The following is a 12,451-nucleotide window of genomic DNA, read 5'->3' as shown; positions in this document are numbered from 1 at the left end:
GTAATTTCCTAGTTTTAATAACCCTCCCTCTGTATTCCTATGTTTTCATTTAGCTATTATAGTTAACATGTGTGCAGCAGAAGACTGCTTCATCTGGCTTCTCTTAAATTGAGTTTTCCAGTCTGAAAGGTCCAGATTTGCTTTTGTTTGTTCTTTTTGCTGTGACATCTTTATCATATGTTCCTGAGCAGTTGGGAGGGGGAGGGGATTAGTGTTTGGTCATGATTGGAAAATTGTAATTTGCTATTAATTTCACAGTGTCTAATAATTACTTAATATTTTTTTAAAAGGGGCAGTACTCAGAAAAGCAAGCAAAATAGAAAAGAATTGAAAATTAAAAAAACCTTTTGTTTCAAATCTGCGGTACATCTGCTTCTTGAGTCATGAAATTCTCATCACCGTAGCTCAAAGTGGATTTAATAGGACAAAAAAAAGAGACAGTAACAAAAAAAAATATAATTAACATCTTCTGCATGAAGGAAGGTTAAATATAAGAAGGGCAGCTTAGTTTGGAAAAGAGTTGGCTGAGGTGGGCTGTGGGAAATCTGGAAGGCAATGAGTGATGTCGAAAAGGCGAAAAGGGATCGGTTAATCACTGCTTCACAGACCCTGGAATTCTATGAAATTGAAAGGAAAGAGAAGGAAGTACTTTTTCATACCATGAGTAAGTTGTGGAATTTATTGCTTCTGTGGCAACAAGTACAGATGTAGGAATAAAACTTCCCTGTCAGAAGGGCCCAAGTATTGATTGAGGAAAGGTCGGGGCAGATATTGCCAGAAGATACAAATATTCTCCTTTTTGAATTTTAGTTTAGTTTTGTTTAGTAATGGGTGCTGTTAGAAACACGCTACAAACAGCCTGCCTGATCTATTGTGGCTGTCTCTGTGTTTCTACAAGTAGAATATCACGCTCTGTTACTGAAAACGTATTTGAAAATTTTAACTTCCAAAGCAGTCTTCTGAGTTTTACCTTTTCTCTGTATTCAGCTTGTATATAAACTACTTGCAGGCTACTCGTTTAATACTGTACACACGAAAAATCTTTCATAAAAGTAGGGTTTTGTTGTAAAATTAGGAAATATCAAAATTAAAGTTGTGTGCATAACTTTAACAATCCCTCCTGTCTTTGTACCTGCCAGAGGCTTGTTACATGATGGCTGATCTGTTTTTTCCATTGGATCTGTTCTGTGCTTAATGCACAAGACTGACTTTTTCCGAAGAGTGATAAGGGTTGAATAACAGAGGAGGATATTACCTGACTTAGGTGTTACAAAAATTGAATGGTATGTAGCGTAGGAAACCGGGTTGCAGGTGTCATGCACGTGAGTCTGAGATTTGATTTTCCTTTAAGTGAGGGACACCACAGTCAACTCATTTAACGACAAGCTGCAGCGCAGTTGTCCGCACCTATCTTCGAAGGATGAAAGGAAGAAGCATGTCCGCCTGTAAAATACTTGGAGTTTGCAGATCTAGCAGCTCTTTTACTGTATAGTCTGCCAGTGGAAGGGTATGCAGTTTTCTCTCTTCCTTTAAATTATCTCACGTATTCAACTGTTTTCCTTCCCAAGCCCGTGCATGTTGGCCATCTTTCAAGGCTTTGCCTTTCTACTGGGAAGGAGTAAGCCCATTTCTTTAAGAACAACTAAAAGTAGGACAGGGTCCTTTTCTGTTTTCCCCTGCTTACTGTCTCCAGTCTCTGGACAGAAACACAGATCAAGAAATAGTTACTGAGAAAAAAAATTTGGATTGCCATCTGACCCATGCTCCCTATTACTTTATTGGTACTTTTCACCTTGATCATTATTTGAGCAAACTTCATACCTTCTGATGAGAAAGAGCAAGGCTGGTGAGTCTTGCAGACAGCATACTGTGAGCCATAGACCTCAGCTATTTGTCTTTTAGTAGAAAATCAGTAAGTTCAATCCTAGATAATTTCAAATAGTAGTAGGTTGTAGTAAATTACCATTTGAGATGTCTGGTGTGCTACCTGTGTCCTACCCTGCAGTACATGTTATGCTGAGGAGGCGCATGCGGTCTATGTACTGTTCTGGTCCATTTGTTCCGCATGTGAAAATTTAACAGGTCGTTTTATAAAAGACTGGATGCGGGTGGGCTGAGGGTTCCCGCCACAAACAGGTACTGCTGATAAACGAGGACGACGTAACTGCTGGGTCCTGTTCTGTTAGTGCTCAGCTTCCTTAGAGGGTGTTTGTCTGTGTTGCGTGGGTGTAGGGGCTGTCTGGAGATAAAAATCTACGGGCAGCCTTGGTCTGAAGCATCCTGGCTTCCGTGGTGCGTGGGTGCACTTCTGTACAACCACCTGAAAGAACTTCAGGTATGGGAGTGTTAACAATGGCTTTTCCTCTATCTCTTCAGCCAAATTAGCACCGACTGTAGTAAAAGTTATTTGGTCAATAAAGAGAAGAAAAACAACAGTACCTGTGTGCTGAGTGAATAACAAATCTTGTGGAAAAAAAAAGAATAATTCATAGTCTAGTAATGAAAGATCTGTGCAGCTGCACAGGAAAGGAAAATCAAGATTGCAAAGCAAAATTTAAGTGAAGTGCTGGACTTTGCAAGTTTGATTAGAAGCCTTTTTAATACAGGGGGTTTGGTTTTTACCTTGGTTTCCTAGGAAGTTCAAGATTTCTCTGGTCATATTGTCTACCTGTTTTCCTTCCCTGATAACTTTACAGCTGTTGATAAGAGGATAAAATCTTCAAAGATTTTCTTCTTTGCTTCGTCACTAATTTTAATAAATTTGTAGAAAATGAAACCTCCAGGTTAATTTTCCTAATGAAGAACGGCCTTTGGGAGACCTCACACATTATCTTTTGCTGGCTAGTAAGCACATCCCTAGCTTGAAATCTGGGTCTGTAACTGCTTTCTCTAATGCCCAGCATGGGAGAAATTATTTGGTGTTTGGCAGAGGGGCTGCAGTTTATGGGGAACATAGGTGTATAATGGGGTGATGATAATCATAGGCTTTGTGAGGAGTAAGTTTATGATGGTGAAGGCTTGCAGAGGAGAACTGCCATACAGGAAGGGTAAAAAAAGCCCCAAAACCAAAAAAACAGTAGAAGAAAGTTCATGTTAATCCTGGTAGATTTGGATGTTAGTTGCCCAGTGGTGGTCAATAGTGGTGGTGCCTGCACAGTCCAATTATGCATGTGTTGTAAAAACCAGCCTTGTCTGAGAAGTGGTAGGATAAATAACTGACTAATACAAATTGTGGGATTTTTATCTGCAGACATCAGTGGCTCGTACCTTGTCTCTTCACAGCAGAGTGTTGACCAGGTGCTTTCTCCTATTTCAAAACCTATTTCATCTTCTGAATCTGTTTCTTCCTCACCATCCAGTCATGGCGGGAAAATCAGGTAATGTCAATTACAAAGCAATACTTTTAACCTGCTTTTTAAAGAAACATTTATCTAACTGACCATGGTGATAGCTGCTTTTACAATTCAAGTAAGCCATTAATTTTGTAAGTGAGAACTCTTCTGAAGATGGATAAGGATTTCCATTCTTCAGTATCGTGCCTCAAGAGGAACTTAGTTTTAAAAAAACCAAACACACCCTCCTCCCAAATCAAAACACCTTTGGCAAATGTGATTTGACATTTCCACCTCTGTTAAATTTGTGCTTCCTTACAGTGCAGTTATGTGCAGTGAAATACTTAAACCTCAAGCGCATTGGAAACTTCAGACGAATGCAATTTTTTTTTTGGGGGGGGAAAAAACAAGTCCTATGACAAAGTAAAACTTGATTGATTTACAAAGTGTTTTGTAAAGTCATTTCACTGGTGTAGTTGAGCAAGGATGAAAGGTTATTCCAAAGATGCCCTCTGTTGGAGAGAAACAATAATGGTAGCACTAGCTCTAGGGCCTAAAAAATCCACTGCCATGGAAAGTGCTAGGCAAAGGACGAAAAAGCCTGGAGAGTGAGAATGTGAGGCATACTAAGTGCATGTTAGTTTAATGCAGATAGCAAATTGATAAATACCCATCACTGAAACTTAGCTCAAATTCTGCTGTTTAGGGATATTAGTTCCTCTGTGATTAAAACACTTTTTAGAACTGCTTCTCAGCACTTTCAGTTTGTACTGCTTCAACCAGTGTAAGTATTGCTTTGTTACTGTATGTGACTTCAAAGATAGAAGGTGGTTCATTTGGTGTGTGCTGTCACCACTAAGGCACACCTGACAGATACAGGTCATACAAAGTTTAGGTGTTCCTAGGCTCAGGTCAGGCTGATTTAATTTGGTGGTTTTCAGTCTGCTATAGATACCTCCTTACATGTAGCTCCAGATTTAACAATAAAATTCTGCTTTTCCCCTTCTTCTCTGCTTTTCATATGTCAGTGTTCCGATGAACTTTTGAAAGCATTGGATGCTGTTATTTAAAGCAAGGTGTGTTGTGGATCCTCATATTTCAAGAGAGCAGCAAGTTCTGCAGTGCTTGAAATCTATTGGGTCAGTGTAGACCACCTCTTCAATTGTACTTCCTTACACAGTGCACCACTTTCGGACGGCTGAATGAAAAATTCATTGTTAATAAATAAATATTCTGTTGATAACTAATTTCAGAAAATGTGTTTTCTAAGAGTTTCCTAAAAATTTAAAATCTGTTCCTAAAAGTAAGTCTGAGTTAAACAACAGCTGACTTGCATGCCTATGTATAGTATCTATGAAAAAATCTTATTTTTTAAATATGTGAGGGATGTATGCATATGTCCAAGATACATCTGACTTCACCTGGTGTCCCATAACTTTGGACCATATTGATAGTTTAAAAATTTAGAATACTTTTTTGAGTAAGAATAATGCCTGTACTGTGTTGCAAATGGGAATGTGAAGGTACTCCAGTGGCCAATTAACTGACTATCACTTGGCATGTCTTACTTAAAACAAACCTATCAGAGGTCCGCACCCTCATATGAATTGCCTGAATGTGAACGTATTTTTAGCGGTTTGCTGTCATGGGCTCTTTTGGGATTTCACAGGTTTGATTCCTCTAGTAGGCTTCTGTGCCATCCATATAAATGTGACCCTCATGAGGCTAACAAGAACTCCTGCTGACATTGTAGGCTAATTTGAGAACAAGCTTAATTTCAGAAGACGACCATGGGTCTTCAGAGGGGTAAACTTCATGTTTCAATGACTTGCAGTTTTACCTTTTTCTTGAAAAATTATTTCAAGTTCATCACAAATTCTTGTCCAAAGTAGTGATAATCTCTCGTCTTTCCCATATCAGAACAGGCCTTTTGCATATGCTTGATGTTCAAAAGCATTTTTTTTTAATGCATATTTGATGCACACAAAAACCCTTAATCGTAAAAGGCCACTAATTTCTTGAGCAAAGCTACGTATCTTTTATTGTGTCACTGTTTTTCACATCTGCGACCTGACTGATGAGCTTTTGCTGATTGAAGCTCGGTAGTTTCTGCTGTCTGTCTGAGAATTTAAATCAAGGCAGTTGTACATCTTTATTCATTAACAAGCTGTAATGCTAACGTTTTTTTTCTCTGAAGAGCTTGTTCATGCGCCTGTATAACTGTTTCCAGAATAGGAATCTCCAGTCTCCTTTGCATGTGGGAAGGGGATGGGTAGCGGAACTTTTCTCTTTTCCTTTTATTTTTTTTTTTTAAGGTCTCTCTTAAGTAAATTAATAACTTGGCAAAATTAAGCTGCATAAAAATCACTTCTCTTTCCTCTCTGTATCTCCTGTTTCCATGTATGAAATTCTTCTGTTCTTAACGGTCACTGCTGCCTCCACTCTCCAAAACTGAGAATCCTGAATAGGTGTCTTCAGAAAAAGCTGGAGTATTTAATTTTTAATGTTTCTTTCCTAAGAAGAGACACTTGAATTGGCCTTAACCTGCTAGCCATCATTCCAGATTTGATGGCTGAAGAAAGACGGCTTATCCTGGGGCAGCTGTAGCAGTCATTGATAGGGCTTTCTTATTTTGTTGTTTTGATCAAGTCCTCAATATACATTTAATGTAGAGAGGGTCTCTTTTGTGGTTAGAATTTGGGGAGAGCCTTTATGTTCTTGGCCTTGAAAAGAAGCCATTGGGATTTCTAGGGACTGTGAGATTAGTTCCTTCAAGTGGCTGTCTCTCCTTTCCCTGCTCATTCACGTTTTCTACAGTATGCCTCAGATGTCCTGTATTCCTGTGACGGACCATACAAAGTGAAGGTTGAGTGTTAACCTGCATGTTAAGGTGATATGGGAGAATGCTCTAACACTGTGAGGGACTGTACTGCTTTGAAGGATGTCGTAGAGTCCACGCTGCCTGAAGAGTGAACAGTATGAGCAAGCTGGGTTGCAAAGAACAGGCCAGGGTCTGGGCAGGCAGCTATGGGTTGTAGTTGCTTTCTTGGGTTCCTCATGACAAAGCAAGGGTATGAGGTCCCAATCATTTTCTTAAACTTTCTGCTTTCCCAAGACTTTCTTGAAGGGAAAACATTCTTTTGTTGAGTATTTTTTAATTTTTTGTGCCTTGGACTGTTTTCTGTTACATAAAATATTTGAGAAATGCATGTGTGGGCTTTCCCAGGTATTTACTCTCATTATTAGGCAAATACCACATCATTGATGTGTATTGTGGGATTAGTTTATGATCTGTAGATTTTAAGTGGCAATGGGAACTTCTTTGAAAAGAAAAGAAAAGAAAAAAAAAATGCGATGCTGTAACACCAGTAAGCCATTACGAGTTAGATCTCTGTCAGTGGGGAGGAACAACTTCTTCTGTGACTACAGGAGGTCCTTGTTTGTTTATGTTTCAAGATATGAGTGGTATGAAGGAAGCCAATAAACACAGACAGGAAGACTAGAGTTATAAGACAGATTATTATCTAAACCATTCCTTTTTTGGTTAGGGCTGTAGAAACCGATTGTGAGGTTCGTTACTAGTTTTAGGCAAAAAAAGTAATTTCAGACATTAACAAAATAGTTTAGATGGTGGTTGTTTTTTTCATAGAATCATAGAATCGTTAAGGTTGGAAAAGACCCTTAAGATCATTGAGTCCAACCGTTAACCTGTCACTGCCAAGTCCACCACTAAACCATGTCCTCGAGCACCACGTCTACCCTTCTTTTAAATACCTCCAGGGACGGAGACTCAACCACTTCCCTGGGCAGCCTGTTCCAGTGCCTGACTACCCTTTTGGTGAAGAAGTTTTTCCTAATATCCAACCTAAACTTCCCCCTTCCCCTTCTCATCCTTTTGTTTAAGCTTTAATGGTAATTATAAGCATAATTCACGCTATTTAATCATTTGGTGTTGATTGGCACGCCAGTACTGTTTTATGGAGTATTGACATTAGGTACAGTCCCGGGTTTGGTTGCCAGCTTTGTTTGATGGAAAGAATTTTGAAACCTGTTTGGAAATACATGTGTTTACCAGTCTTCATGAGGCAGACCTCTTCTTTTTGTTGAATCTGAGGCGGTGTATTGACTGTCTTTCTAGCAGTGTTGCAGGACACAGTATTGAAGAAAGTGACATGCATGTCCTTGAGCCTTGCATCCTTAAGAATTATTTACCACTGAACCATTTTTGTGAAGGAAAGACTAAAAACATGAAGTAGACTTCCAAAAACTTGGTTCCATTTATTCTGTTGTATTTAATGTACAGGGTATTTTTCCCCACTGACGTTACTGAACTGTCCTTCTGACAATGCAGATCTATTTGTTTGTCCCCAGATTTACATTTTTTTATTCAACGTGTCTCATTGTGGGAGTGTGTTTTGTTTGTTCTCCACTTTTGCTCCATAGAAGACCTGAATTCCTTGGAAATTGTAAGCACAAACATATTTATGCCGTGGCGAAGAGCACCAGCTGGTGTGAAGTAAGCTCTTTTATGAAGTGCTGCTGCTGAATTTCATTAGGGACCTGCGCTCCTTTTGCTATTCTGGCTCTGGTCAGAGTTAAGTAGCTGGGTCACGTGAGAGATATTGTTCTTTCACATTATCTTTCTGATGAGATAAATGGGGATTTAGAATGAGGGCACTAACCCCGTTTTTCATAGCACCCAGATTTTCACCCCTGCATATATGTTTTGCCGGATGTCTAATCCTAATACATTTGAAACACGTCTGTTAAGATGACATCAAAATGGGAATTAGACTGTAACACAGAACCTAAATAGGCAAATTTCATAATTTCAGTTAACTAAGTGCCACACTTCATTGTATTTCGCTTTTTTTTTTTTAACTCCTTTTGAGAGTGTATTTTGTTTTAGTGTAATGCCTTTATGTCATATATAGGCCTTGGAGTAAGGCTGCAGCAAGATGGCTATCAGAGACATGGAGCTAACTTTTTGAGTCAGAAAGTTACAGCATTTTGGTTGCATGGTTTTTACGTTTGGTTTAGTCTGTTGCTAATGTGAGTAATCCTTGTATTTAAATCTCAGATTGCTATTCACTTAAAAGGTTAGCATTTATATTTATTTAATTATGTTCTTCCTTCTTTCAGACTTCATAATCAACAAACAGATAAACAAGATTTCAGTGATATCCCCAAACCAGAGAAACTAATGTATGAGGACCTTGAAGAACACATTTCTTCTCTTGAATGTAAGTTTTAGTGCATTTTAGACAGTTTGTTTAATACCTTAGGGCTTAACAATTGTAAGACAGTTGTCTTGATAGTTTAAGACACTAGTTGGAGAGAAAAAATTCTGACTGATGTTGGAAATAAAAAACCCAAACTGTCTCAGATGATGAGGGATTCATTTTCTTCATATTTGCATCTTTAGAGGACAAGGGTATGTGGTAATAAGTAGACACTAAAATCAAGTTGGTTCTGAAATTTGGGAACATACTTTTTTGTTCAGAAGTCTTGCATAACCTTGTTCTGATGAATGCATGTAGGTCTGACAGTTGTTTCAGAATGTTTTAACAAAGTGTAGGATTTTTTTTTTAAAACAGCAAAGTGTACTAGTATCCAGGCTAACTTGAGGGTCTATTATATTTGCTGCATAAAGTAAAACTCCAAGGAGTGGTCATTGTGGACCAATATCAGAGCAGTATTACCAAGCTGTAATTCCAAAGATAAGTTTCTGCAGCCATTACATATACTCTTGTTGATTTTTCCTTCAGTAACTGAAGGTTAAATAGTATTATGAATTAGAAGTTACTTTAGAAGTATGCGTAAATGTGCGAAGAACACTTGCAATTATGCTGTCATTAATCAGCATCTCTGAGTAGTTTTGGAACACATGTTTCAGTTACTGAAACAGGAATTTTATCCTAACTTTTTTTATTCCTCTGAGGTCAGCATTTTATTTATTTACATTTCCACTCTGTTGATTGCAGGAAGAACTTTGTCATTATGTGGTGATTGCATGCTAGAAAATGTTTCCTTCTCTCTGTATGCTGTAGTCAAGCCTGCAGGGTCAGTTTTCAAAAATTTTTGATGTGACTAAGGTACTGTAGAAAGAGGAGGATAAGAAAAGTTAATGCACTTTATAGCAATTTGTACATGGAGGGAGAAATCGAAGCAGTTACTGGCTTTATTTCCTAGTTTTTCAGCATTTGAGTGGGATCTTAATGTTGGACCTGAGCAGCCTTATCTCCCATGAAACCGTGGGTTTAAAGTAAGTGAAATTGTCAATGAAAAAGATGTGAACAGTAAGCTAAACGCCTTTCCCATTTACAAATTTTGTTAGGTCTGTAAAGTCTTGAGACTGGTGGAGATATGTCATTGGGTAGTATAATTAAATTCGTAGTTGGTGAAGAGATTATAATTATTGTATAGGAGAGTTAGAATCACTGATTTCAAAGAAGATATTCCTAACTGGTGTGAGTGTTTTCCTGGGTCCGAGACTCGCTTATTCTTTTGGTTGTGGTTAGGTTGTATGGAAAATGGAGTGATGTCCTTGCTCACTCTTCTGAACTTGTGAGAATATGGCTTTCAGTATTTTAAAAACCAACCAACCAAAGAAAAAAGATACTGTTTGTTTAAACAGCAAATGTGCTGATAGTGTTTAGTGATAACTAGCAGAAGCTGATGACTCATCTATGCGTTTCTCTGAAGTTTTACTCAGTACGTTTGTTGTTTTTTAATTTAGCTCATTTAGTTTTCTTTCTGTAAGCTTTAAATGCATTATTTGAATGTGAACCGAGCCTGTAGCCGCTAATGGTTTCTACTCATCTCGTATTTTAATTAGACTTAGATTTATTTGTTTAATTTCGTATTAGAGAATTCTGGGAATACATTACATATTTCACTTTTATTTTATCACATATGAGAATAGACTGGCATTTTCTTGGCAATTAGGCCTGAGTAGCTGCTGTGTCCAAATAAGTCACCACTGTATCATTTACAGTGGTAGTGGTAGTCAAACGTGTGGTAGTCAAAAGAATAATTTTAAGTTTGCATATGCCAGTGATTTCTAAATCAGCAGTACTTTAGTTAGGTCAGACGGCATCAAAAGACAATCTCAGTATGTAGAAGGAAATCAGAATGGCTATAAAGAGGAGAAGGTAACCCAGGAGGAATTGGGGGAGGAATAAGTATGTAAAATCTAAAAAGTAAACGTAGAATAAGATATAATAAAGGACGAAGTTGATAAGAGTTGAAAAAAACAATGGAGTGAAGGAGATGCCAGAAAATATGGAAAGCCTTTTAATCCTACCGTGAGTGAGCTCTAGCAAGAAGATTGGAATTTCTGTTGGCAGTAATGGCTTTTAGTTGATGTGCTCATCTTAAGGAAATAATGCATCTCTTGCTGTCCACACTTGCATAAAGGAGTGAAGGTGTCCAAAGAGTGTTACCTTTTTTCCTTTGCAGAAAGGTTAATATAAAGATGTTTTGTACTGTATTGTTTTGGGTTTAGGCTTTTTTTGTTTGTATGGTTAGCAGACTTTTAGAAGCTAGATATAATATTTAACAGGAACCTATTTGTGAAAGGAATTTTTTGACTATTTAAATATTACATACCCTGAAACATACTGATGCCTCATATGGAAATAATGTTGTTGTTGATGACCTTATAATTTAAACCTGAAGTTAAAGAGAGAGCAAAAAACCAGAATAGACTTTGAGTGTGATAGCCCATTATTTTCGTCTTACATAAAACATATAGCATTTACTGTCCTAGGTGAAGCCAGTACGACTTCTGTGGCTTTTGTAGGAAACTGAAAACACTCTCATAGCTTTGCTAGACCGACAGTTTGGCAGAAATTTTATGTGATGCTTTCATCTATAATTCCTTTAAAAGAACTTTAAATTAAAGAGATTCAGACCATTCTGAGAGAGAGGCTGATTGGTTTGGGTGTCTTGTTTTTCTTCATGCAAAAGATCTCAATTTTATTATGATGTGGAAAAGAAAAATGCTTGAAACCTTGATAATATTTAAAGGATGGGAAATGGGTATTTTCTAAATCTTTACCCAAAACTTAAGGAGATATATAAGGTATCTGTACTATATTACACTAAATGCTTGGAAAAATGGTCCTGTGTATTTCAGTTGGGCTACCTAGAGATAATGGCTACATCTGACTTTTTAATCTCTTTTTGCTTTCTCCCATAAAATTGAGATAATAGCAGTCTGCATACTTGGCAAATAAATAATTAAGCAGTAGTTGAGTATCATAGCAATGATTACAGAGGAGGTACAGTAATTGTGGTTTTGTAAATTCAGAGCCACATTGCGCAGGGAGAAGAAAATATACTGTAGAATATCTGAGTTAACAGTATCCATCCTATGCACTGAAAAAGGCAAGGATCCTAATAAAGGAACAGTACATGATTAAATAATTAAAGATTGTTTTATGTGCATGGAAAAGCTTAGCTCAGCTTGGTCGTGTAATTTTTCTGTGACCTGTATCTTGATTATGTAAAGAAATGAAAACATTTTGATTTTCTGTTGTATATTTATTCATGAATATGTTTTGGCTCTGTAAACAGATGTGTTCCAATAGCTAATTTCAAAACTAAGAATTCTGTAATTAAAGAAGCAAGTACAGCCCCTGATAATTCTTAATCCTCAGGGAAGTGGTCAAGTTGAAGGGAAAATGCTTAATTAGTGCTGATATTTATGTGTTCTAATTCAGCCATTCCCACACTTTGTGTCCATTGCTGTGCTCCACTATTGTAATTACAAAATAATGAGGCCATTGTTCAAATTTCTTCTCCAGATCAGGGGGACATTCCAGAGCAGTGTGAAAGTGATGCCTTGCATCCATCTGGGGACATCGTCAATGGAAACCACGTCCCAGCCACTGTGCCAGCAACAGCCACTTCGCTGCAGGACTTAAGTGAGTTCTCAGCTCAGAAACAAAAGTGAATACCCTTTTTAAATGTCAAATGCATAAAACAAAAAGCCGAATATTTAACATTCTGTAGGTTTGTATGCTGGCGTGACTGAAAAATTTTTCCAGAAGTGCTAATTACGTAATAAAGAGGAAGGAATGCTTTCTTTTGCTTTACTGTATGAGGATGTCTTT

The 12,451-nt window shown here is 37.6% G+C and overlaps 1 protein-coding gene across 10 annotated transcripts in view; it reads left to right on the top strand.

The window, feature by feature from the left end:
* Window positions 1–12,451, top strand: part of OFD1 (OFD1 centriole and centriolar satellite protein) — a 35,197-nt gene that overhangs the window by 18,726 nt on the left and 4,020 nt on the right. For all 10 annotated transcript variants that reach the window (XR_015704726.1, XR_015704727.1, XM_087757531.1 and 7 more), the window contains 3 exons: window positions 3,251–3,377; window positions 8,475–8,575; window positions 12,143–12,262. Coding sequence is in view for 8 of the 10 variants with exons in the window: in XM_087757531.1 (XP_087613657.1) it covers window positions 3,251–3,377; window positions 8,475–8,575; window positions 12,143–12,262 (348 nt within the window). In the remaining 2 variants the exon portion in view is untranslated. The remainder of the gene's footprint in view (window positions 1–3,250; window positions 3,378–8,474; window positions 8,576–12,142; window positions 12,263–12,451) is intronic.

The sequence above is a fragment of the Nipponia nippon genome, unplaced genomic scaffold (assembly GCF_047370975.1).
Source record: "Nipponia nippon isolate SJK-2023a ecotype South Korea unplaced genomic scaffold, ASM4737097v1 scaffold_2, whole genome shotgun sequence".
NCBI classification, from domain to species: Eukaryota; Metazoa; Chordata; class Aves; order Pelecaniformes; family Threskiornithidae; genus Nipponia; species Nipponia nippon.
This window is presented reverse-complemented; position numbering and strand designations above follow the sequence as displayed.